General features: G+C 37.4%; 1 protein-coding gene and 1 long non-coding RNA gene across 2 annotated transcripts in view; one reads left to right on the top strand and one right to left on the bottom strand.

Annotated features, from left to right (window-relative positions):
• The window catches only part of LOC136348522 (uncharacterized), a 28,224-nt gene extending 15,822 nt beyond the window's left edge, over positions 1–12,402 (top strand). The window contains exons 2-3 of the long non-coding RNA XR_010733673.1: positions 11,870–11,993; positions 12,046–12,402. This is a non-coding gene — a long non-coding RNA (uncharacterized lncRNA). The remainder of the gene's footprint in view (positions 1–11,869; positions 11,994–12,045) is intronic.
• Positions 1–24,942, bottom strand: part of LOC136348516 (fibroblast growth factor 3-like) — an 82,372-nt gene extending 57,430 nt beyond the window's left edge. Inside the window, exon 1 of the mRNA XM_066299414.1 lies at positions 24,380–24,942. Coding sequence (XP_066155511.1) covers positions 24,380–24,617 — 238 coding nt within the window. The 5' untranslated portion in view covers positions 24,618–24,942. The remainder of the gene's footprint in view (positions 1–24,379) is intronic.

Raw genomic sequence — 24,942 nt, forward strand, 5'->3', positions numbered from 1 at the left:
TTCCATGCAGCTGATGACATCTAATGGATTTGGGATCGCTCACGTGTCACACCAAAGCTAATAAGAGGGGATTTACCACTTCTTCCTACATCTTTAGGCGGACGGAGGGGAGGCGACCCCAACACGTTTGTCCTAAACTTCTAAGGTCTTGGGCTTTTTGACCGCTACGTCGTTTATTGGGTTTCCGGTGCACTTAAGGAAAAACGGACACTCGTGGTTGATGTTGGCAAATCGAACCGTTTTCCAGAAGAACGCCAATTTGTCGACGTGCGCATGTCTCAAAAGTAACGAAATTTTTCGGGTATTTTTCATTTTACAGCTTAGATACCAAAATAAACCAAATTTTTGTACTAAAATAATCAAAATAAATTTTGTTACTTTGGAATGAATTCATTCAACGTCATCAACTGGAAAAAATTATTGAAGAAAACCACCGTTTTGCTGCCACATATTGAAGAAGTGTACATTCATAAGTATAAATTTTTGAAGCGCAATTTTGAGCACAAATACAATCGCTTAACAGGAACTTTATGTCTCCGGGATATTGTACAAATTTTTAGGGACATCCTGTACAATTTATAGCTGAAACTTGAGGGAAAATAAAGAATAAGGAACCGAGAAATGAACAGGTCAGACGCAAAGTGATTTTTTAGCATTTATTACTTCAAATTTTTACTGAATCAAGAATGCAAAACTTTAATCGGAAAAAACCGATTTATAGCACTTTCTCTTTGAACAGCTCAAATAGCTTCCTGATGCATAAAGAGCGTCCCAAAAATAATAATACCCCAGAGCGCAGCTTGCTGATATGGAATCCGAAGAATTCGAAAATAGAGCGATTAAGGTAAACATGTCTCAAGTTTGGAATTTGTAGTATTTTTGCAAAACCTTGTACAATGAGTACGCAGCAAATAATATGATTACAAAATGGACACTTGAACGCGAATTCCCTTTGCGGTTGTGCCATTGATTGCAATTCACTGTTCCAGGTGCATAAAATGAATGAATAAAAAGTCAAATTGCGATAAATAGCTCCAAAATAAAATAGATAAGTCGAAAAATGAAGTATAAAATTAATCTTGGCTTGAAGTCTGAGTTCAGACAAGAAAAATGGAGATGAAGATGAACGGTAAAAAAAAATGTGTTTTGCGCTAGATTTGCTTAAGTCAGTAAATCGAATTACCTAAAGAATATTATCTGAATAAGACCCAAAGTCTCGGTATTTATAGCAGATGCACATTTGCCATTTCCGAGTCGAGTCGACGTTTATTACTTCTGAAGATTTTAGTGTCTCTATTAGCGAATCACCAGAATATTAATCCATGTTAGCTATGTTTATCTTAACTGCCTCTAACTGCAACAACAGTAAGCGACACCCTCGTCAAAATTACATATCGAAGCCGTCACGGTGGCCAGCCAGCCTTACAGGGCACCTGGTCAAGTTTATCTCAAGGTTCCAGTGGATTTATAGTCCACTCGGACCATCTTTCAGAGTAGAGGTACTCCAGAGTTGATTCGGTGAGTGTGTCCGATCAGAAGTAGGCTTGTTAGTGATCTTTTTTTCACACGGAACTTTCACAACGAATTATCACGGACCAGTTTGCCTTATGTTTAACAAGTTGTTTGCAAAAATATCAAGGAACGCCAATGCAATTTTCTATTTAAATAATGTTTGGACTTTGCTGCAAAGACACCGAATTTTACAAAGTTGTATTGCGTTGTTCGATAATTGATGTCGTATTTTTTAATATTTTTTCAAAGTGAATATACTTACATTAATAATAAATATTAATCAATGATGTAGAGGCCATCTTGGCGGATGACCTTCTGCCATCTTTCGGCAAGTTGGAAAATTCCGCGTTCGAAAAAGCCTCGATTTTTAGAAGTAAAAAATTGATTTAACTCGTTTTTAACGGCTCGATCAGAATCGAAATTTTTACCATTCAAGTGATTTTGAAAAGAACGAAACGAATAATAATCTGATGGTGTCAAGTCAGGGCTATATGGTGGATGAGGTATCAGTTCCCAATTTAGTTCCAGAAATGTTTGACGCGTTATTAAAGACGTTTGGGGTCTAGGGTTATCATGATGGGACAGGACCCCTTTGCGATTGGCGAGTTCAGGACGTTTTCTTTTGATTTCTTCCTTCAATTTCGATAGCCGACGACAGTAAACATTCGAATCAATAGTTTGGTTCCTCGGAAGCAGTTCGAAATAAAGAATATCCTAGTAATCCCACCACACAGATAGCACAATCTTCTTTTGATGAATATCGGCTTTGGACGTCGATTGCGCAGGTTTATCTTGTTTGGTCCGCGATCGTTTTCGGACTACGTCATCGTAGACAATCCATTTTTCATCACCCGTTATGACTCTTTTCAGAAGTAAGTCGTTTTGGTTACGATTCAGCAAAGAATCGCATATGTTAGTGGGTGAGGTGAATTTTCTTCAATTCGTGAGGAATCCAAATATCCGATTGCTAACGTACCCGAGCTTTTTTAAATGCAGAGAAACGGTTGAATTCGATATGTTCAACTTTTCTCGAATTGTCATACAACTAGCGTGGATTAAGGCCTTTATTTTATCGTCACCAATGGCGATTGGGCGTCCAGCGTGTGGTGCATCTTGGATATTAAAATTTCCGGAACGGAAGCGAGAAGACCAACGCTGGCACTGGCGCTCGGTAAGGCAGTTCTCACCATAAGCTTCACGCGATTTCTTCTGAGCTTGTGCTGCGCTTTTGCCCTTTCGAAAGTGAAATAATAAAACGTGTCGATAATGCTCACTTCGATTGTCCATCTTCGACTTAAATTTTAAACAACTTCTCGTTTACTAATCGCGTTCAATTTCCGATCGAAAAAAGTCTGAAACATAACCTTTAAAATGGCATATGATGACATAAGCGACGAGATCACTGTCACTCGACGTGTATAAATTACGCCATCTATGAGAGTAAAACGACATTGATTATCGAACGACCCAATATTTCTTTTCTTTAGAAAGAACTTTAATAAAATAATAATGTATTTGAAGGGAAATTTACCCAACTAAGAAATCACATTAAAACTTGTCCGCAGCCTTAATATAAACCTCTAAGAGCAGATTAAGTTAGTCGATCTCGTGGAGAGTCACCGCAGAGAGTAATTTATTGTTTTTAACGATAATCTTGTTCTTTATAGAAGTAGCTAGTCAATTTTTAAATGCCCGTAAGCCTTCTCCATTGATAATACAGTAATTGCCGCCTTTGTAATGAGGAAAATTATAACCCTGGTGTTTTCTTAAAGATCCGGCATAGGAAAAATAAATATCACTGCTGACGAATTAAGGTATTTTAAACGATTTTAGTACGTATATTCAAACCGCATCTTAAACTAAAAAATGCTTAATTACCGTCAAATAGATGCATCAGATTTCCATTTAAATCTCCACAAGTTCTTTCATTAGCACATAAAAGTTAGATTAAAAAAAAAAATTTAATCGTCATGAGCATTTCGATATTTTTAAATTCAGTTATGCATTCAACTTGCCCACGCAGGTAAGCTCAGGTATCCTTGGATTATTATTTTAAAATGAGCTGAGTGATAAGATTAATTTTTACCAGAGGCTTCCTGGTGAATTGTCCCACTGTGTCGAGAGATACGAGTAAGTTGCCTTAATCTAAATAACCGGAAATTAACTCACGATTTTCAGCAGGAATTTCAGTGTGAATGAAAGTTTTCAGCAGAAATTTCAGTGTGAATGAAAGTTTTCAGCGGCGTTGAATGGTGCACGAGGAATGAACCGAAGTTCGATTGGAAACAATTCATGTTCGAAATTATTTTATTGATAATTCTTCGGAAATTATCTAGAGCTGCTTAATGATGATGTATGTTCGTGGATGACGAAATCGTTCAGGTAAATCAAACATTCATTTCAAGCCGGCTTAAGTACTCTAGTAAAGACTAAACCAAGAATCTCTACGTTCAAAGAACCGTTTTGCATCTTTAAAAATGTCAACAGCGTCAGATGTTCAAAAATGTGTGATATATTGTTTGCAGTTTTCATCAGCCCTCAGTAGATGAACGTGGAATTTCTTCTACTTCTCTCTTCGGTTTATGGACTTAAACGAGGTTGCTACCGGTCAGAACTAATTATACTCTTCGTACTTCCCTTATACAGGGCGTCAACTTGAAAACTTCCCACCCCTATTATCTCGAAACGGGGTAGATTTTTAAGAAGTCACCGGACCACGCCGATTTAGTTATAGAAGGGGAACAATTTTTATGTAGACCTCGCTGCGCCTCTCTCCACCCTTTACACCCCAGGGACTTGCTCTCAAACATCATAAATGGTAAAGAGGGTTAAGTGATATACCATTTTAAAGGACGGTTCATTCTCTACGTTTCGGCACCTCGTTTGTTACATCTGACCGTTGCGTTCTCAAATTAGGCGTTTTTGCTCATGTTAAATTAATGTTCCCCATTAGTTTTTTTTGACAGAGTTGAAACTAAGACATTTTTGTTCAATTATGTCTTACGATTACGAAATTTTTGTAATAAACCTATTCTCTAATCTATTAACTTGTTGGCTGTCGAGACAACCATCAAGAGAAAAAATTCATTAATCGCTGAAAAAAATGTTAATCGATCTAATAAATTTTTTCGGTTTTCGAAAAAAAACGTCTACATATATAGAATATAAATTTTTATTTTTGTTTGCAATGGCACGCTATTTCGGCAAATTTTGATATTATTTTACGCGGAAAACATTGTTTACTTTTCTGCAGTACTGGCCGATGTTACTGGGTGTCCAAATGTGTTAAAATTTATTGCGATAATTCGTGTGTTATTGTGAGTAATTTTGAAAATAGCATACACAATTCCGCAGAAAATTGAAATTATTTTAATTTATGGAGAACAAGGAACACGTGTCAGAAGAACGGCGGAAGTTTTTAATGCTGGAAATCCTAATTTACGTGTGAGTCACAGATACGCTTTAAACTTAGTAAAAAATTTTACTGAAACGGCTTCTATTGCAAGCGAAAAGGGGCTGTTCAGCGTGTTCTCTATGAAGCTGCTCAAATAGAGGCTCTGGGAACACTCGCTGCAGAACCCACCAATTCACTGCATAAGGTCGCAAGTCAAACTCGAATGTCACATAAAACTGTACGAAAAGCGCTGAAATTACATAAATTCTATACCTACAATATGTAAATTCTACAGGAACTTTATCGCCATGATTTCGATTGAAGGATCGAATTTCGCGAAACTATGTCCGATTCAAATAACAATAACTAGTGATTGTTAACAAACACTTGCTCCAGTAACGAGTGCACTTTTTTCTTAATGGTTGGGCCAATAAACAAAACTGTCTACATTGGAGTGACCAAAATGCCCACGTTGCTAGAGACGCAACTACACAGCGGCCAAGGAAAATCGATGCTTGGGATGGTATTCTCGGTAATGCTGTTATAAGACCTTCGTCTGTTGAAGAAAACTTAACGAGAAAGCTGTAATTAAATTCATTTGAAAGCACAATTGGTCCTTGAACAACAACTTGTTTGGAGGGTCAAGCTCATGGTAACATCTTGCAAGAAGACCAAACTCATTTTCAAAAAGAAGAATCGCAGAGGCAAGCAGGGCTATTTCAGAAATGTTATTTGAAAATATCAGGGAAGAGTTTTAAAGCAGGATTTGCTATTTGGAAAATAATAAGCAGCATATCGACCATCTAATAAATTAAAAGGAGTAAAAATAGGAAGTCAAATTTTGAACGTATTTTTTTTAAGACCATTCATAACAAAAATTATTTATTTTATAATTTAAAGCATTTTTCCTAATCGTAAGACATATTCGACAGTTTTAGCTTCGAAGCTCTCAAAACGGTAATACGAAAAATAAATTTAGAATAATCAAAGACATGGAACTTGGTAGTTCAACAGACAATGGAACAAATAAGGCCCCAACGTTCAGAGAATGAAAACTCAACTCCCTTTACCATTTAAGATATTTGAGATGGCGTCTCTGGGGGTTGGAAGATTGATAGAGACATAGTGAATTCTACGTACAAATTCCTTCCTTGTGGTAACAAAATCGACGTGTTCCGGCAATTTAAAAAAATCTATTTCCTTTCGAGATAATAGGGGTGGGAAGTTTTCAAATTGACACCTTGTATAAACTTCTTTAGTAATTTCAATTGCAGCTTTCCACATGATTTTCCGGACGTTCCGAAGTAAGAGCCAAATGTACGAATCATCTAGTTCTTCTAACGCGTCTTCACATAGGTTGCGGACGTAACACTCTAGGCTGCGCCAGTTTTTTTATCTTTCTTTATATCACCGGAACCTTCAACGTCCATATGCGTGCGTTTCAATAGCGAAAATGACCAGTTGACCATCAAATTCGGCGTATTCTACTATCCCCCGAAGAGAAGTGAAAGATCTTCCAGTGCGATTTAATTTAATTCTATATTTTCCATAGATGTGTGTGTCGTTATCAGATTTTCAACTGCTTTAACACTGGCTAGTTTCAATTGCACGTTGTCTTCTTCCTTTTGTACTCTCGCTTCGGCCTCCTTCATAAATTCAGATTTTTCCGATTTCCTTATCTCGCGTTCTCAGAAAATTCATATAATATATTATCAGAAAATTTATATAATATACTAAAAGAGAAAATATTCAGCATCCATCAATCAGATGTCTTCCTGTTTCTATTCCGACTCCAAAACGATTAAATCTCTGTGTTTAAACACTGCAGCTGTTCCAAACTCAAAGAAACGAATGTGTATCGTACAAAGTATAAGAGGTCTCTATGGGCTGATTCGGATACAATGTTGAATTTTACTTCAAAGTCTAACTTTGAAAAGAAATCCATGTTTCCTCGTCGTCATCAACAACTTCTCCCATATTCAGACAACAATTCAATCTAAACAGCACGTATACCTAAGTCACATGTATTGTGTCCTAAATACTCGTAAGTATACACAGCGTGAATCTAATTGGCTCAACGGCGTCAGATGTATGTTTTTATAGACTAATAGTGAATTTATGGAGTATAGATAAGTACATATTAACTTCGTCAAAATTCACAGTTCGCACCTCGTACACAGTGGCAAATGAAAGGATTGCTGTTAATAGTTGTATAAAGTGTGGGTTTATGACACTGGCCTCTTGCACGGCAAGTCGGCAAGAGTGCACTGAAATGCGTGAAACTATGGCCAAAGCTAAAAAAAAAACCATTAACGTATGTAAATTGTTTGATAATGCTAATCGACTTTTGGTTAACGGTACATGCTCATCAATGAACCTACACTTTTTAATTAGTAGGGAACTTTTCCTTCCTGGCCTTTTCGTCAAACATGATAATGTATTTTGAAGAAGATAAGTACACGATCAATTGGTAGTCTCAGGTAGTTCTATGTCCTCCCAATTGATGCCTTCTAAAGATTTAATTGACCGACTAATAGGTCCTAATCAATCAACAAGCCAAATGAGCGTGCCGCGAGACTCTTAATCAGCGATAATGGCGGCAGTGAACCTCTCCGAAGGGCCCAACCCTCCCATTCCTAATAATTTGTGCCGATGAAATGGGTTAAGTTCCTTAATTGGAACAATGTACCGATTTGTAAGCTACTTCTCAAATGTCACAATAAAGAAAAATCATTTCGATAAGGCTGGGGAAGGGCGGTAGAAAATATTTTACGCTTGTAAAAGAACACCCATGGATTGAAACAATCAGTCAAGGGATATCAAATCATCATTCAATAGTAAATGGTAATTCAATGTCAACCACTGCCCATGTTTTACTTCTTATCAATCTTTGTTACGGATAGAGTTGCGTAATACCTTACCTGTTTTACTTTTTAGCTTCCTGGTGCTTAATAAAACGCCTTCTAGCTGCGGGAGTTGGAGCTGGTTCAAGTTACATCAACCAACAAAAACTAAATGATTTGACATGTTCCTGCTTATATTACATGATTTCTTATCAAGTGGAGAGATGTTAAAGTCATAAAAACAACATCTGTCATATTTAATCGATCCTCTACTATGACGAGGGCTTAAACGCTGGTTTATGATATGTCATTCAGAGACCACATGGTTTGCTTTTCGGACAATGACATATATCGGAATAATGCATTATTTCATAGACTGGGGCTAACGTATCGTTTAGGGAAATTTCATTATCCGCTGAATAACGACGCAAATAATATGGGGAACTTTCGCTGTATCTCGCAAATTGTTTGTGACGACACGTGCTGACATGTGAATGTGACAATTGTGCTCTAGTGAATCGTGAGTCGATCAGCATCATTTGAATTTTTTAAATGGACAACCCGCGAACCGTGTCCGTCGCGAGGACGGCTGAAGGTCTTGCGAATGCGAGCAATATATCTGTTTAAATGGGGAAAATTGCGCAATTTGAAGACCAACAAAAAGACATCCAGAACTATGAGATGCGCACTTTAGTACATATTTGAGTACATATTTAATGTTCTAAATAGAGCAAAAAACAGAATATTTGAAACATTTTTAGGAAAGGACCAACGCCACTATCTCATAAATCAGAAGTCTCAGTTTCCTCGGAAATTCGCAAAAAATAAGTCCAAAAGTGTCTATGGAGTAGAGGAATCTTCTCTGCGCCTCAGAGATTCGCAAAAAGCCAAAACGAAATCTTGAGCTTGTTGGAAAAAAAACATCACAATTCTGTAAAATCGCTCCAGCATACGCGCCACGCCCTATAAAATAAGGGCAAAATTCAGTATCTCACGAAGCATATTACCAATTTAATTCTGTAAACGGTAATGTAACTTTCCCATAACGTGTGTAACTGGAGAATTTAAACTTTAAGTTTAATATTAAATCTATTGGAAGATTTCGTGCCCCTCTTAGTGGTTTTGGAGGCAAAATGGCGGAATCAAGCATAATACTTTTTTTTAACTTGTTTATCGATTCAAGAGCTAGTTATATAGAGTGTACCGAAAATGCATTTCAAAAACGTTATCATCAGATTATTTGAGGTTTGGTTCAAGAATTATTTGAAAAAATATCTCGTTCAGATGCTATTGACGATAAAATTTTTGAAAAAAAACATGATTTTTGATATATTTGAAAAATGCTTCAATGAGTTTCAATGGAGCTTAATATGTATTTATTCCTTGATACGGGGATTATTTTTGTTCATGTCTATTCGCAATATGCAAATGATAAATTCTTAGTCATCTTCGTACAACCATGATCGGAACTCTTCACTGCGTAGTTGTATCGTATTGATTTTTTTGTTATAGTAGATTAACCCTTTCTCCGACTTTCTCCTCTCTTAGAAATTTCTCGTGCGGATAACATTTTAGGCCGAAAAAATGTTTTTCTTTTCTCATGTGGAATGCCAATTTGCCATCAGTTTGATAACTGTGGATGCTTATTGATACCCACGTTGAGGTAACATATGGAAAGCATCGTAAAAATTTATTAAAATTTTTTGAAATTCCTTTTGAAATCAATAATAGCTTTCTCTAATAAAGAAATTACGGATATGGTTGAAATTATGGGGTTTTGTGAAGACAGTCCGACATCTTGTATCGCGGTTTATGCAACGCGCTTTCCCCACCGTTGGAAGCCTGATCCCCGAATGTTGGTCTGAGTGGTTACGTACTTGGCGGAGGCCCATATACCCACATGGAAAATATCCAGGATTTCAACCATATCGGTCATTTCTTCATTGGATACCGCCATTATTGATCTCGAAAGAAACTTCGAAATATTCCAATACATTTTTATAACATTTTCCACGAGTGACATTAGTCTTCACATCGGCAACTATCGATGTTTATCGAAATGATAGCGAATTGGCGTTCTGTGTGACAAAATGAAGCAATTTTTTCGGCGTGAAAGGTTAAGTGCACTAAAAAATTTCGAGAGAGGGAAAAATTGGAGAAAGAGCTAATGTATCATTATAATGGAAAATCGATACAATGCAGCTACCCAGTAAAAAATTTCGGTCATTTTCGTACGAAGGTGGCTAAAAACTTGTCGCTTGCATATTGCGAATAGATATGAATGTTCAATGAAAATAATCCCTGTCCTAATGAATAAATGCACAATGGGTTTCATTTGCAATCCATTGAACTATGCTCCATATATAGCGAAACACACGTTTTTCTTCGGGAACTGTAACCGCCAATAGGGTTTAAACGGGACACTTTTTTTAAAATACTTTTGGAACCCAATCTTGGTGTATCGGTCCAACTAATCTCATGGTACCATTTTTGGCGTGCGTTGCCGGAACACCCGTATAATCGTTCAGGATATGCATAGTTTTTATGCGACGAATGGGATTTTGATATAAATAACTATCGAAGTGTAAATATCACAATCGTTTTTCAGCTGTAATTCCTATTCCTATTTTTGTATTTTTTTTGTGTATTAAAGGTCTTAACACTGCTAAAAAGTGATTAAAACTGCATTTATCCGGTCTGCGATACGCATTTTACACGTCTGAGGCGAGTTTTCAGTTTTTTTTTCATTTTTAGGAATAACGCTTCACACACCAGTATGGGTTGTTATGGTCGGATTGCATACTATATACAGTTAAAATTAAGTAAGAATAATATTAAGTTTTTTATAAGGGCGCACGTAAGGGCATTCATCTGAGCCCGTGGTGAAGGTCGCCATTCTCAATTAGTTTTACCTGAAAATAGTGCGCAATTCCACTACAATAACTCCTATTGGTGCGCGAGGCGTGATTCCCCAAAATGTATTATCAAAAATTAAATTTATAATTAATTTTGCACATACTTTATCATATTGTGCGACAGTTCCCATATTAATTGATAAATATTTAAAAAGCCCCCCCTGCATTTTGCGAGATTCGTCACATTGAATACAGAGTCTTTTAGCTGAGTTTTACAACAAAAAACAGGGTGTTCCAACAGCAGCATTCCATTTACACGTAATGCGATTTTGGGATTAATGCTGTACAGTACTTTCCTCGATTTATTTTCCTTCGTTTTACTTTAGCTTTGGAGATACAAATGGGGGCATTTAGGTCCGAACAGAAATATCATCTAGATGAGTTTTAACGTTAAGTGACTATTAATTCCCGCTAGTTGAAGTTTGTTCGGTCGGAACTACTGAAATTCTAAATGGCTCGGTTGGTAATAGAAACGTCGAAACGGCCATAGACAAGCCTTTTGATGACCTTTTAAAATAATCCCAGAAACACCTAAAAATCATTTAGCTGGAAAATAAAGACACAATTCTGTCGCGGTCTTCTGGAACTGCTCCAGAAGCTATTAATCTACCTCTTGAATAACTCAGGCCTTTACTTCCGAAGCGAATTGCCTTTTTCGCAGATCTGTAAATAAAACTGTTGTCAAAGGTTATTTGTGATTTTGAATTTAAATCCCGAAAGGTTTTGCTCTCTCCCATGCAGCTGCCTAACCTAGATATCTGGAAGTTCTCAATAAGATTTACCTTTAGGCAAACACGAGGATATTGATTCACATATTTGAATAAGCCCGTTTGGAGGTCGTCAACGTAACGCCTCTATTATTTGCTTTCGATAGCTATTGTGTCCTAGTTAAGTCAACGTCATATCCTTTGCAAGATCTAGCAACAAGCACTTGTGCCACTCGTCTCGTATACGCCGATAACGTAATGATTTCATTAAATCCCATATACTTATGCAATGAAGCTGGAAAAGTGGAATAATAAATACGTTAGTTTTGTAAATCTCCGCATGATTTCACGTTAGGCACACAAAAGGCCTTCCACCATGTTATTTAAATCATAATAGTGCAACATCAAAAAAGTTAATAATAGGTTGGAGATCTTTATAGAGTTATCCGGTTTGGCTTTGTTTGTAATAACAGCTCTACGCATACAATATTTTTTCAGAAAATTATGGTTCCGATAAATTTAGCTCATTGGCAAACCATTGACCACCAAAGCGGACGAGCCCAAATGCAAATAAACCTCATCCAAAATGATACGTTACGTCAGGATATTTGGCCGGCACCAGGTTAATGCTGGTTTATAATATAAATTTTGTTAATCAAACTAGGAATTTTTAGACAAGAGCAGTTCAACAACCTGTGGAATTAAAATTAGCTAAAGGAGATATGTGAATAAGACGATGGAAATAAACTTGCAATACGGGATAGTCTTGGACATAGAGTTCATTGAACAATTCCGTCTTAATGTTGAAGGTAACCCTCTGGACCTCAGGTTTCACACGCGTTTTTCATCTACTTGTTCCTAGACTGCCTCCATAAAACCTGGAGGTATTGCGTCAGCTTCTTCACACTCTTAATATTCAGTAGTAAGTATGTACTCTTTCACGTTCGTTAATGGTCACTAACGTCTTCAACGAAGCAAACTTCTATTACGACTTCCCTCAGGAAATGACGTAAATGGATTCTTCCCTTTGAGCCTTAGCCTGGAATCTTGCCGTCGCCATCTCCTTACATTATTTTATTATCCAGGGTCAATTGGGACTCAGATCCGCCTTCAAATCGGGTATAAGCAATCGTCGCCTCAACATCACTTAAAGTATTTTCTCAAATTTAGATTTCTTTGATTGTTTCACTCCATATTGCTCGGTTTGTTTGTTTTTTTGCTTTTGCAAAAAAAATTAAAACAAGCAAGAATAAAATATAACATGCGCCGGTATTATAAGTTACTTTTCTTATAATATTGTTAAATAGTAGATTTGCACATATTTTTCATAAATTTTAACACCACTGCGAAAGACAAAACCAAACTAAGCCTATGTATACTTACTTCCCTGGCAATGTGGCGATGGATATTTCTTAATTAAAAAAAAAAGGATACAGGACATTTGTAAAAAAGTTGTTTCTGCCCAGAATTCCTGGAGGACCCTGTGGCTACAAAATTGATTATTTTAGGATCGTTTCCTTGAGATTTTAATGTAAAAAGTATTTTTGCCTCGGCTCGGTGCAGACGTATTTTCTACGCAAGAAATTTTTGAATGCTCTGCATTGCTATAGTTACAAAATCAGTGCTAAAGATTTGAATGGAGCATTCCATAATAATGAATATGGAAGGAAGTATATGTAAGTAAAAAACGAAAACTAGATGTTCAGAATTATTTCTTTCAGAAGTCCGCTAATGTAGGGCAACATCTCAGAATAACAATTCAGCGGCTGAGGATCAAAGCATCCCAGAAAGGACCTTGATTTAATCCCTTAAGAAGTATAAAATTCCCAAGTTCAGTTCCAATGCTGTTCCAAACTGAAGTTGTCAAACATTGTCACGAAATTGGCTCAAATTCAAAATTGGTCAAAAGTTGTTGTCAAATTTTAAAAAGCTAATAGTCACCGAAATTTTGGAAAAAAAACTGCTCGAAACTGCCTGGGAATCTACCAAACTCAAATTCGGATCGAAAACGACCCTTAGCTTCTAATTTTCGGCATTGGAAGAACGACGTCGAAAATCACAAGAACACCCGTCCTAAACTCACAATTGCACTCAAAACGCTTTAAAATTTCTATCAAAAAACTGTCCGTATACGTGCTCTACAATTACAAATTTGTCCTTCTAATTGCTCATGTAACCAGAATCATTCCCACAGATTCAAATGACAGATAGCGATACGTATTTGTTGAGAATTAAACGAGAGTCAACCCAAAACCCTGCAATAACGACGAATTCTGTTAACCTAGTTACGTGTACGTATGAAATTTATGACAGAAAGCCCAGATATGAACCATTAATGGATTCCTGAAACCATCCATCTCCATTTGATGGTGGAAACAGGAAAATCTGCGCTTTGCTCGCAAGTGATTTACGTGACGGGCATACGCACTTAGCTTGTTTGTACTAGGTCAGTAATGCATTGTTTTTCGATCCGTAGACGAGATATCAATGGCGTTTTATTATGTAGTTTGAGGCCGAATTAGCACCTGTTTGCATAATATTCCACTTAGTACATAATACCGGTGAAAATCGAAACGTAGCAGGAATTCTCGGCTGTTGATATGTAAATACTTATTAATGCCTCTTGTATAAGTTTATTGCAATACGAGTTCTGGCGGCGTAGGCTTTGTAGCTTAATGGCACATTAAATTGGACACGTATTATTCAAATTTCGGTAAAATATTTGTGTATAGCAGGCATTATTGAATACTCCTATGAAAGCATATTTTTTAATAAAGAAATCACTGATCGCAGTATTAAAGCCGCATAAAACTGTCTTCTCTAGAGAAAAATGTCCATTACTTTCAGAGTCACGATTAACGGTTCTGCAGTGGTCCAACCCAAGGAGGAGTCTTTTGGTTAATTATTATTTAAAACCAAAACCAGATCACGGATTATTTTCTTTTGTAATGCTACTGGTGGTTTGTACCTTGCAGTTTAATCACGATCTTGCCAATCATCTTTCATTCATTGTAAACATGATATATAAATTATTAGGTACACGTGATTTTACCACTATATAATTTCGGTGGCACAATCAAATAACTATTAACTGACTTTATTAGGAGCTGTTACTAGGGCAATCGTCACGCAATTGGCGTGCTCAATCACCTCATTCCTATAATTTGCACCGGCCGGACCAGGTCATTCGAACCTACACAAATCAACCGAATTAACTCATCAAAGGCTAGTCATAGTCAACAATTAATAACAATTAAAACCAAACGATTTTTTTTTTTAATATTTTCACTACCGTTGCTTTTCTGAGTGTACGAGACTGCCAACGTGCGAATTTTGCCTTATGTCTCTGAACTTTCGGATTGAAGTCGAACTTCCAAGAACAACTCGTGCTTTATGCTCTATTCTAATTTAAATTGTTTCCGTGGCGTTTGCCTCTGGCTTGGCACATCCTGCAAGTCAGTTCTTTCCCAATTCAAACCATTTGGAAGATGCAGCACTCCAACGCACAGACAAGCTCTGGCGATGGTAAAAATCTCGAAAATAACGTACAAAACCGGAAATGTTCTAAGAATTCCGAGATGAATCCGGAAGTGCGTCAATACAGGGTGTCCCAAATAAAGTGAGTTCCATGGGGATTATGGACGCGGTAAGAGATACAAGGTGACTCAAATTAGAAAAAAGACGCGCATTTTTGTGCCCATTCAGAAAATGTTCTAAATTAAAAAACATGCACAGGGGTTGTCAAAATGTGAGCAAAAAACTGAAAACTGCGATTTTCGAAAATCATAAATTATGAGTACACTGTTTGAGTAAATTGTACCAAATTTGGTAGTTCTTCATTATCGATAACTGCCAATTGAATGGCATTTTCAGAATTTTTCCAGACTTTCCAGATTTCGAGAAATTATATTCAACTTTGTTATTTCTCACGGCCGCCATATTGGACTTTGGTGCCATCGAATAGACAATAATAAAAAAAAGTTTTTTAACCATGTATCGCAAAGGTGCCCTTGGACCTACCAAAGTAAGAAAAATAAATAAAAACATTTTTCACCTAGGTAGGCTTAGAAACAAATACTTTAGTGTTGTTAATCAAAGAGCAGTAATGTACGACGTATTCTGTTTAATGGGACAATAAAAACTGAATACTTTTTTTTAATATTAATGCAATTACAATTCCATAGCTTTTATAAAAAATAACAAAGAAACACAACGAAGGAATTGGTACCTTTACTCACTACGAGTAGGAATTACTAATTCTAATAAAAAATCCTAATCCCTATAAAAACTGTTCAAATATTTCTCCTTTATGATTAGCACAAACTCTACAGCGCTTAACAACAGACCTACAAGCACTTTTTACCATATCTGGAGGTATTTCTTGAACGGTTCGCACAACTGCAGCCTCCAACTCTGCTACTGTATCGTAGGATCTGTAGTAAATCTTATTTTTTACATATCCCCAAACAAAAAAATCGAGAGGTGTTAAATCTGGGGAGCGAGCTGGCCAACTGATAGGGCCTCGATTTCCAATCCAATTATTTCCATGCGTATCATTTAGATATTGCCTAACACTAAAGTACTTGTTACTAAGCCTGCTAAGGTGAAAAATGTTTTTATTTATTTTTCTTACTTTGGTAGGTCCAAGGGCACCTTTGTGATACATGGTTAAAAAACTTGTTTTTATTATTGTCTATTCGATGGCACCAAAATCCAATATGGCGGCCATAAGAAATAACAAAGTTGAATATAATTTCTCGAAATTTAGAAAGTCTGGAAAAATTCTGAAAATGCTATTCAATTGGCAGTTGTCGATAATGAAGAACTGCCAAATTTGGTACAATTTACTTAAACAGTGTACTCATAATTTATTATTTTCGAAAATCGCAGTTTTCAATTTTTTGCTCACATTTTGACAACCGCTGTGCATATTTTTTAATTTAGAACATTTTCTGAATGGGCACAGAAATGCGCTTCTTTTGTCTAATTTGAGTCACCTTGTATCTCTTACCGCTTCCACAATCCCCCTGGAGCTCACTTTATTTGGGACACCCTATATATGGAGTGTTGCGTTTAGTTTTGACTTCGCCATTCTTGGAGAATTTTCAATGCTCCGCAATCCGTTAGAGGACCACAAATTGAAATTATTTCAATAAGAATTTTTTCGTCACTCGGTGGTTCGTCAGACCTTCCGGTTCTTTTGCTCGCGGCCGTATAGGTGATTAATACGACTGTTATTCCAGGACTACCTCATACACAAGACACTATTAATCTAGTTCTTACATCCTAGAGATTTCGGGATTTTGAACAAGGAGAACGCATTTGAACAATTAATAACCCGAAGACGAGACAAATGAACGGACACATGCAAGAGGTGTACAAATTATGAGGTGTGGCGTTTAGGGCTAATGTGTGTCAGGGGACACTTTTTATTTCCACCATTTCAAACGATAACGATCAACCGACATGTTATAAAGTCCGAGGCGCCGTCAACCGAAAAAAAAGGCAAATAAAAGCCCCGTTTAAGCCTACTTAATTTTGTCAGTGAGAGCAACACCTTACAGGTAAATTACAGTGGTAAAGTGAAAGATAATTTACTGTAAGCCCTTTAATCACATTCTAGTCCCAACTTAATAACGACCTCTCAAGCACCCACTTAACTTTGACTTAACCGCGCTTTTGATTCAATTTCGTTTTTCACGCAAATAAAACTGTTTAAGAAAAACAATTCTGTCAGACAGGCGCCTGCAGCTCCGTAATTAAGAAAATTTCAGGAAAAATCGAAATGATAAATTAAATAGTTTTTAAGTAAACAGGCCTCCAAAGAAGTCGCCTTGTTACCGGCGTCGTGATAGACATAACGATATTAAGCTTTAATTAAGTTTAAATTACACGTAAAAATGCTGTCTGGTTAGCCTAATAAGCATTCTACAGTGCAGAACTCGATGACGAATAGGATTTTTCTTCGGTGGACGCCCCAGCATTTCGCTTATGATAATGCCATTAAGCAGATGTGGAAAAAGCGAGATATATCACCTGGATTGATGAGCCGGCTTGAAGGTGGGCTCATAGGGCCTACGGCGCTACTCCGGAAAACGTTCGATTCTGAGCTTCGATATTTAAATTGATTAGCAGGTAAAAGTATAACTTTTCCGATCAGCAGCTTTTAGGTCGCGTTATTTAGAAACAGACACGTGTGGACGAAGAGACAGACATTAGGAGAAACCTTCTAATATTTTAAGGCCTTTCATTAGCAAAAAAGAACACAAAGGATGGCAGACTCCCATCGAGCCGAGACAGCTTTAATTTGATTACACAGATAATGAAAACATTTGTCTGTCATTCGTTCTATATGTGATTAGTTCATATTTCATCTTAATGACTGCAGTCTGAATAAACACGGACGTTTCTACAACTTTTGTTACATATACCAGTAGGAATTAATTTTGATTTTTTTTAATAAATAAATACATAAATCAAAAACCGGTCAAAGCCGCGCATGCATATTTATAACAATCGGAATAGAATATTTAATGTACCCCGGGATTGAACCATCAAAGGAGTATCGGTTTCCATGGGGGTTCATTTCTCTACGGGGCGTTAAGACCTCCTTCACGATTTGTTGAATATTCCAACGGTTAATTGAGCCTCCCTTCGAATGGTTCAATTGAATTATTTAGGGCGATGCGTCCCCACGACAAGAGGAAATCATTTAAAATCGGCTTTAAAATATTGTAAAATTTGACCATAAAAATGGAAACAATTTCGTAGAATTGCTTTTACGGATTTAGCTTTTCCCCACATTTCTGAAGCCTTCACCGAAATTTGGTCTGGAGCAAAGTAACGCGATTTTATTTCAGCTACATCTCTGAAAAGGGGCGGTAATTGAAATACCGCAGCTGTTCCTCCTGAAGAAAATTGTTTCGTAGTTGTGTTATCTCTCTTTCGAACAAACCAGTACTGCACAGAAAATCGTTTTGGAACTTGGACGGATGGCTAATTTTGGAACCTGCATGTCATTTGCAGACTTGTTCCTGTTTCCACGACAGGTAGACAACATTTTAAAATGAGAAAACTCGAGATGCTAGATAGCTTATCTTAATTTCTTTGGACCTGAAACGGACGGGCTCAAATATAATAAATAAGAGCTGATTCAGTGGTCCGTTCGGCTCTGTGCTCCTCTTAATTTCCGATTTAACGTTCCTGTATTCGCGTCTTTAAATTAAATTTTAATTGTTAAATATCACAATGGGGAGGCCGCATTTCTTTCATCCAATGCCACACCCTCTGATAACAACGTAAGGGGTGATTTCATTGCGTCATTTTAAGAGTGGTATGAAGATTTCCTTTGATTTCATTATTTTTAATTGAAATTTCGCAAAATTTCGATAATGTCGATTTCATGCTTCAACTGAGTCTTCAAAACAACCATCGGGGCAGATTCTTCGCCATCAGAAGACAAATGAAACGTCGCTCAATCCTTGTTCGCTTAACTGCGTCTGTGCAGAGATTCTCAATGAAAATTTAAAAAAATATCTCTAATTATTGCGAATGAGGAAACGGAGGCAATTTCAAGTTTCTTTGGAGAGTTGAGTGGTTTCCGAGTTTCAACTTAATTTTTTTTGTAAAGTTAGGAAATTCTCTTCGCAATCCTTTTAGGACTTTTCTCATGAAAATGCGAATGTTCTTATCGAAGATTTTTTTTTTTAATTAGTAAAAACAGAAAATCGCTTGGGTGACTTACTTGATTTGACTTCAAGTCGAAGTAGGTGCTTGAATTTGAAATGATCTCAGTGAGAGAAACTCTCACGAAGAATTTCACAGTGCATGAATTATTTCAACGGTTGCGGCTTTCAGTGGTTACGGCTCTGTAAAATTCAAAATTTCGATTTCCCAAGACCATTTCTTGAACGTAGCTATTTTCATGGGTAAACTTAATATGACATTCGGTAAATAAGACTTCATCCAAAAAACTCCTCAGATATAGTGACTGTCATTCAAAAAGTCCTATGAAGTCACTGTTTCAAGTAGAGGTACTGATAAAGCAGACGTGGTTTAAGTGGTTTTCTCGATCATTTTCTCAAACTAGGTTTTCGTCGCAAACTTCCATCATTTTCCGTTTCCACCATATGGCCATATCGCATGCTTAACGGGACACCCTGTAAGTATTAGGTTCGTGAAAAATACTTCCTTTATTAAATTATCTAAAGTTTGAAGATTGGAGTGTTTTTCGTTCGTTGCACTAGCTAACTTTAGAATTTTTTGGTAAATTTTTAATACAAACACCTCGACAATCCCGTCAATAAAGTGTTGTCCGGCGTCGCCGTTAAGTCAGCTGGACATTGGCCGATTCAATAGATACAAGAAAAGATAGAGTTGGCAGACAATGTCTCCATCGATTGTATTCGAGCTTGTACATGGCGTTAGTTTAAATTATATGATGATTGTTTATAATTCATGCTTAACGTACAATGTCGAAGATTTTAGGAAGAAGAATTCAGTGGCGTTACTAATTTTCCACTAAATCTTATGGTTTGGCCGCATTAAGTAAAGTCGTTTCCGTTGAAATTCTTAAAGGTAAAAAATGTTTTGCCTATACATACTTCACCGTTACCATTCAACGCAAAAGAACTTATCGGCGTGAGTTTGAACTATTTGGATGCGTTGCGAAATAACAAAACTACGAAGGGCCCGAAAATAGTTAAATTTAAAAAAGTCCCAAAATTAAGAAAAACTCTAAGAAAATTAGGAAAATTGGTTTGACGGCGTTTTTCGCTTCGCAAAAATGCCCAAGATAGCCCATAAAGACATCGCAACGGGACGTTACGTTCTTCAAAAACGAAAACATACATATATATTTCAATTTGCAACTCTAAAGAATGTCCCAATATGAGATTTTACTTAAATACGCATATTACTATTGCAAAAAAAATATTAACCAAAAAATCGGAAAACACGTATTTTTCTTTTGAAAACTTTTTATTTTCGACTAAGATAAGTTGGATTAAACTGTCGAAGACCGAATTAACACTCCATAGAGCTTCCTGTCCCATCAAAAGAAAGAACACCATCAAGATATATGAGGCTGGTAGACAAGGGGTGAAGGGGAAGAAAATGAAAAATTTAAATAAAAAAAAACGACGCTGAGAGGTTGTAGTTGCAAGAATCGAGCTAATTCCTCGTTTATCAGAATTGAAAAAAATTCAGAATTGGGTAAGAAATGAAATAAGAAACCAGTTTTGACTATATTTATTTCAAGGACAACTCTCATCCGGGGTATCAAAGAGAGAAACCAACACAAATGTAATATAGTAATATAAATTAATTTTTTAGTGACTTGATTTGGTCGATTTTGATCCTTAAAACGTAATGTGCACATGCCTTGGTAAGTCGTGTGAGCGACCCTTGAACAACGTAAGACATTTAAAATCACAGTGCTTATTGAAAACACGATCCTCTATCAAATACAACACCTGTAGTAGTGGCTATAGCAAATTAAAAAAAAAAAAAAATAGATCAACAAAAAGAATTCTAAGATGATTGGCGCTAACTGTTAAACGAGCTCTTAATCTCACTGAAGGTGATACACAATTTACCACACTCCCTTTGGCGAAAGTTCGCAAGGGTCAGCATTTAGATTACTCGAGAATGAAAAACAACTTTGTTATTATTATTTATTAAAATTTAGAGCACACTCGTTTCTGTTTAAGAAATTTTCGTATGGTAACTGTGGTGGGTACTTAGAAAAACAATTCCAAGACGCCAAGAACGGCCGTGATTCCAGGACGCAGTACTTCAAAGGAGTGAATAGCGGCGAGTGTAAAGTTCTGAAGAGACAGAACTCTCCTAGGTATTTACCGGCTACCATAGAAATAAATTAGGTATATTACGTCACGTCTGCACACAGCTTACTAGCGCGTTTCATTAAATCTGAATTGGTACTTACATAAAAAATTGAATTTTTCTCAAAATCATCCTCGTGGAACAGCCCGAATTTTTAAGAGACTTGAAACCTCAAGCAATTTCATAAAATAAGTTTTAAACGATGAGGAGCTTTTGTGCTCAGCCTTATGAAGAAATATGGACTTGATGCTGGTACTTTCTTTCTTAATCGATGGTCTTCTAAATGGCATCTTTTAATAGCGTTTGACACACATACTCATGTGAGTATTTATAGAAAGTGCATTGTGGCTGGAAGACATTTTTCATTCGCCGGTACGTGCGGTGTCGTACAATAATACACGAATGCCATTACTTAACCGCATGTACCTGCGTGTCAAAAATCCCAAACGTTGTGGATACCTATCCCAAAATATCCATTGGTTCAAATGAACTCGGTGCTTATGTATATTCGAGGCCATTAAGAATTTATTTGGGAATTGGATTCGATTTGGATTCTCTTTGGCCGATATTTACATAAACATTTCAGTTGTATTTGAGGCAATAGAACAAGATTTATTCTTGCCGTGAACACTTGTAGAGACATGCTAAAGATACTAATCTAGTATCCGCGTAGCTATGCCTTGCGGTTATTTTAGCACCTCAGTCCCAACGTCATGGTGTCTAAACAATTATTCTCTTGCTCCCCAGTGGCGTCTCTATTGCTTTTAGTTTTAGTTCCACATAAAGGAACTATCGAATCCAGTTTAGTCTTAATATTTCGTAGCACTGAGTTCACAACGTTGGACCAGGACTTTAGCTTCGAGAATAATACGGGATTCACCCTTTCTCGTTCTAAGAAAATTGCGTCTAAACGGCCTTAAAACGGAACTTGAATCGTTAAAATAATCAACATTCACTAACGGCGAAAATATGTTAAACGTGCCTATGGCATTCTGAATTGATGAAGGATCAAATGCAACTGATTTCCCCGCAGGGGCAGTTGCAACCCTTAAATTTTAAAATCGAATCCAGAATTTTTAAAATTTCTTGAGGAATTTTATAGTTTTAAAATTGTATTACGAAAATCGACGATGAAAAAAGTGAAATAAGACACTTTTTGTTCCCACAAATGGATTTTTAACTATATGCGAGAGCCATACAACATTCCACGGTCGACTTGGTGTTTTTTTGGCCGTTCATGCCACACTTTTTAACGTTTATAGTCATAACTTTACTAGTGTGATAAAGCCGATTCTATAGAGTCCCGCGTGAACCCGCGAAGATTGCCGGCATTGTTTTTAATGAGAACGCTCAAACACGTAAATCTGGGTTATATTTGTGCATTTCACGGGAGCGCTCCGAATTGCATAAGAACCCATAACGTAACCGAAGCTGTTGTGCGCATGCGGGATAATCAGATAGTAGTGTAGATACTTCCGTGGATCTCATCATGGATTCTACGAGAAAAGCTCAGAAACTACAGACATATTTCATGGCGTGTACAAAAAAAAAAACACGAAATTGCGTTTTCCGAAATATGCAAAAGGTTTTGGCACTTTTGACGTGTGTGCCCTATAGGCGTGCGTGAGAATGTTTCAACAACTATTCCCGAATGGTGTTGTATTGCGCAGCCGCATTAAATTGAAGTGACAACACACAGGGACCAACATATCACGCAAGTGCGTTATTAAGAGTAAAATTGGGTACCTGGCCCCATTTGCAAACACATCATCGGCATATAAAAGAACCAGACGGTGGTCGTCTGAAAGGAGGTAAATATTGGAAAACAATTAGAATAACGGCCTTTCGAGGAGCTTCGTTGTGGCCGAGATCAAACCTTTCGACGATCAGCCAGATTTACAAATTAAAAAAATATATTTTTAGGCTACGACGAACGTACATTATAATTTCCAATTAAACTGGATCGACCTTTTGATTATTCTGCTTATCTGACTGGCGAATTGAATTGCGGCAACTTGATTGTGATTTAACACTCGAGAATTAAATACAATAATGATCACGTTAAATTAACCATTGTGGTATCGAAATTTGCGGGGCCACCAGAAAGGTTTCGCCCGACACGTTCTTGAACCTCCAGAAGGAACTCGGACCCTCGGATCGTTACCACAACTACGCACGCCGATAAACGATCGCCTTTCGATTATCGCTTAAAATTACGCAATAAAATGCGTTAAAAGCGTATCCGTTAAAGCGCTTTTGCTTTATAGATAATTTAATCGCATTGCGTGCGCCAATCCGGGAAAAATTTTTCGAAGTGGGTTGCGCTACTGAGTAGAAATGAGAAATTCTATGCAGCTTTGAAAATATAGCCGCAAAATGGTTTAATATAGATTTCCGAGACATTGAGCCATATTTACTTTGCGAGGCAAATCGGTCTTAAATTTGTCTCATTCTAAAAGTTATAAAGAGCCTAATGGCCGATTTATAATCCAGCTGAATCGGGTAATTGAAAAGTTGATAGTGTAATAAAAGCGAGTGTTTGTTTTAAAAAACGCACTTAAATCTCCGTTAATGCGACAGACATTTTATTCCGGCAATGCAAAGAAAGGTAAATATTTTGGTCGCACGTACCGATTTTTTACCTAATTTTTTTCTCCTATTTTATATCGTGCGAAATGGTTCTGAGAATCGCCGATCGCCCATTATCCCATTATGTACAGCCTTGGGTCGCGTATTTAATTATTTGGGGTGCTTTCCGGAGCTTTGCAGCACAAAAGGTCCCTGTTAAAAAAAAAAAAAAAAAAAAAAAAAAAAAAACTCAAGAAACCGTTGACGTCTTAGGGGCACATGTCGGATAGTTCCATCCGTGATCGGTGAGATGTCTCATAGTTAACACCAAATGGCTCAATCAAAGTTCCACGTTTATCTTTCCCGGTTAACGCGAGCTTTCGCTGGTTAAGTGATTGCCGGTCATTATTTCGCCCAAATTGCTATTCTTCTGGGACCTGTGCGTCCCCTACACCATGAAACGGCGTTTAATCCGCAATGGTAACGAAAGGAACTTGTGTTACCTAATACATTTTTCAATATTGTCATCGGAACATTTTTCGCTTATTTTTTCCTTTAAGGTTAGTGATTAGGAATTGATTTTTTTTTTGTACTCACTGAAGGGGCTAGTGTCGTCGGTGGTACCGTTGACAGTGCCGCCCGGCAGAAGTTGTAGATGTCGATTTTTGATGAACATCTTAATTTTTCTTGCGGTGCCGGTAACGAGGGACAAATTAGCGGAGCGCTCGCTTCGGGCGGCGGGGTCCTCCTCCCCCTCCGGGGGCGGCTTGGTAGGGGGGGCGGCTCGTGCGACGGCGGCAAATAGCAGTAGGCCCAGCAGCAGCACCTTCACCATGACTGGGACATAGTGCTTCACTGTCACTGTCACTGTCGTACAGTCGGCTTTGGCGGCATGCCGACGACTACGGACGGCGCGCGAAATTATTTTATTCACAGTCACAGCACCGTGCTACGTGTGGCTGTGGCGGCGGACGCACTGCCACTGCCACCGCAGCAACAGCAGCTGATGATGGCAGCATCAGCCACGAAGAAGAAGAGGCGTCCGCCCGCCACCGACGGCGTCGACCAGCCACCCATCACGCGTCGCGACGCACCACTCTTAACTCTGCTCCTCCTCAGTCGCAACCCGGCTCTCGGTACCGACGAGTTCCTGAAACAGC

Source organism: Euwallacea fornicatus, chromosome 33, assembly GCF_040115645.1.
Source record: "Euwallacea fornicatus isolate EFF26 chromosome 33, ASM4011564v1, whole genome shotgun sequence".
Classification (NCBI taxonomy): Eukaryota; Metazoa; Arthropoda; class Insecta; order Coleoptera; family Curculionidae; genus Euwallacea; species Euwallacea fornicatus.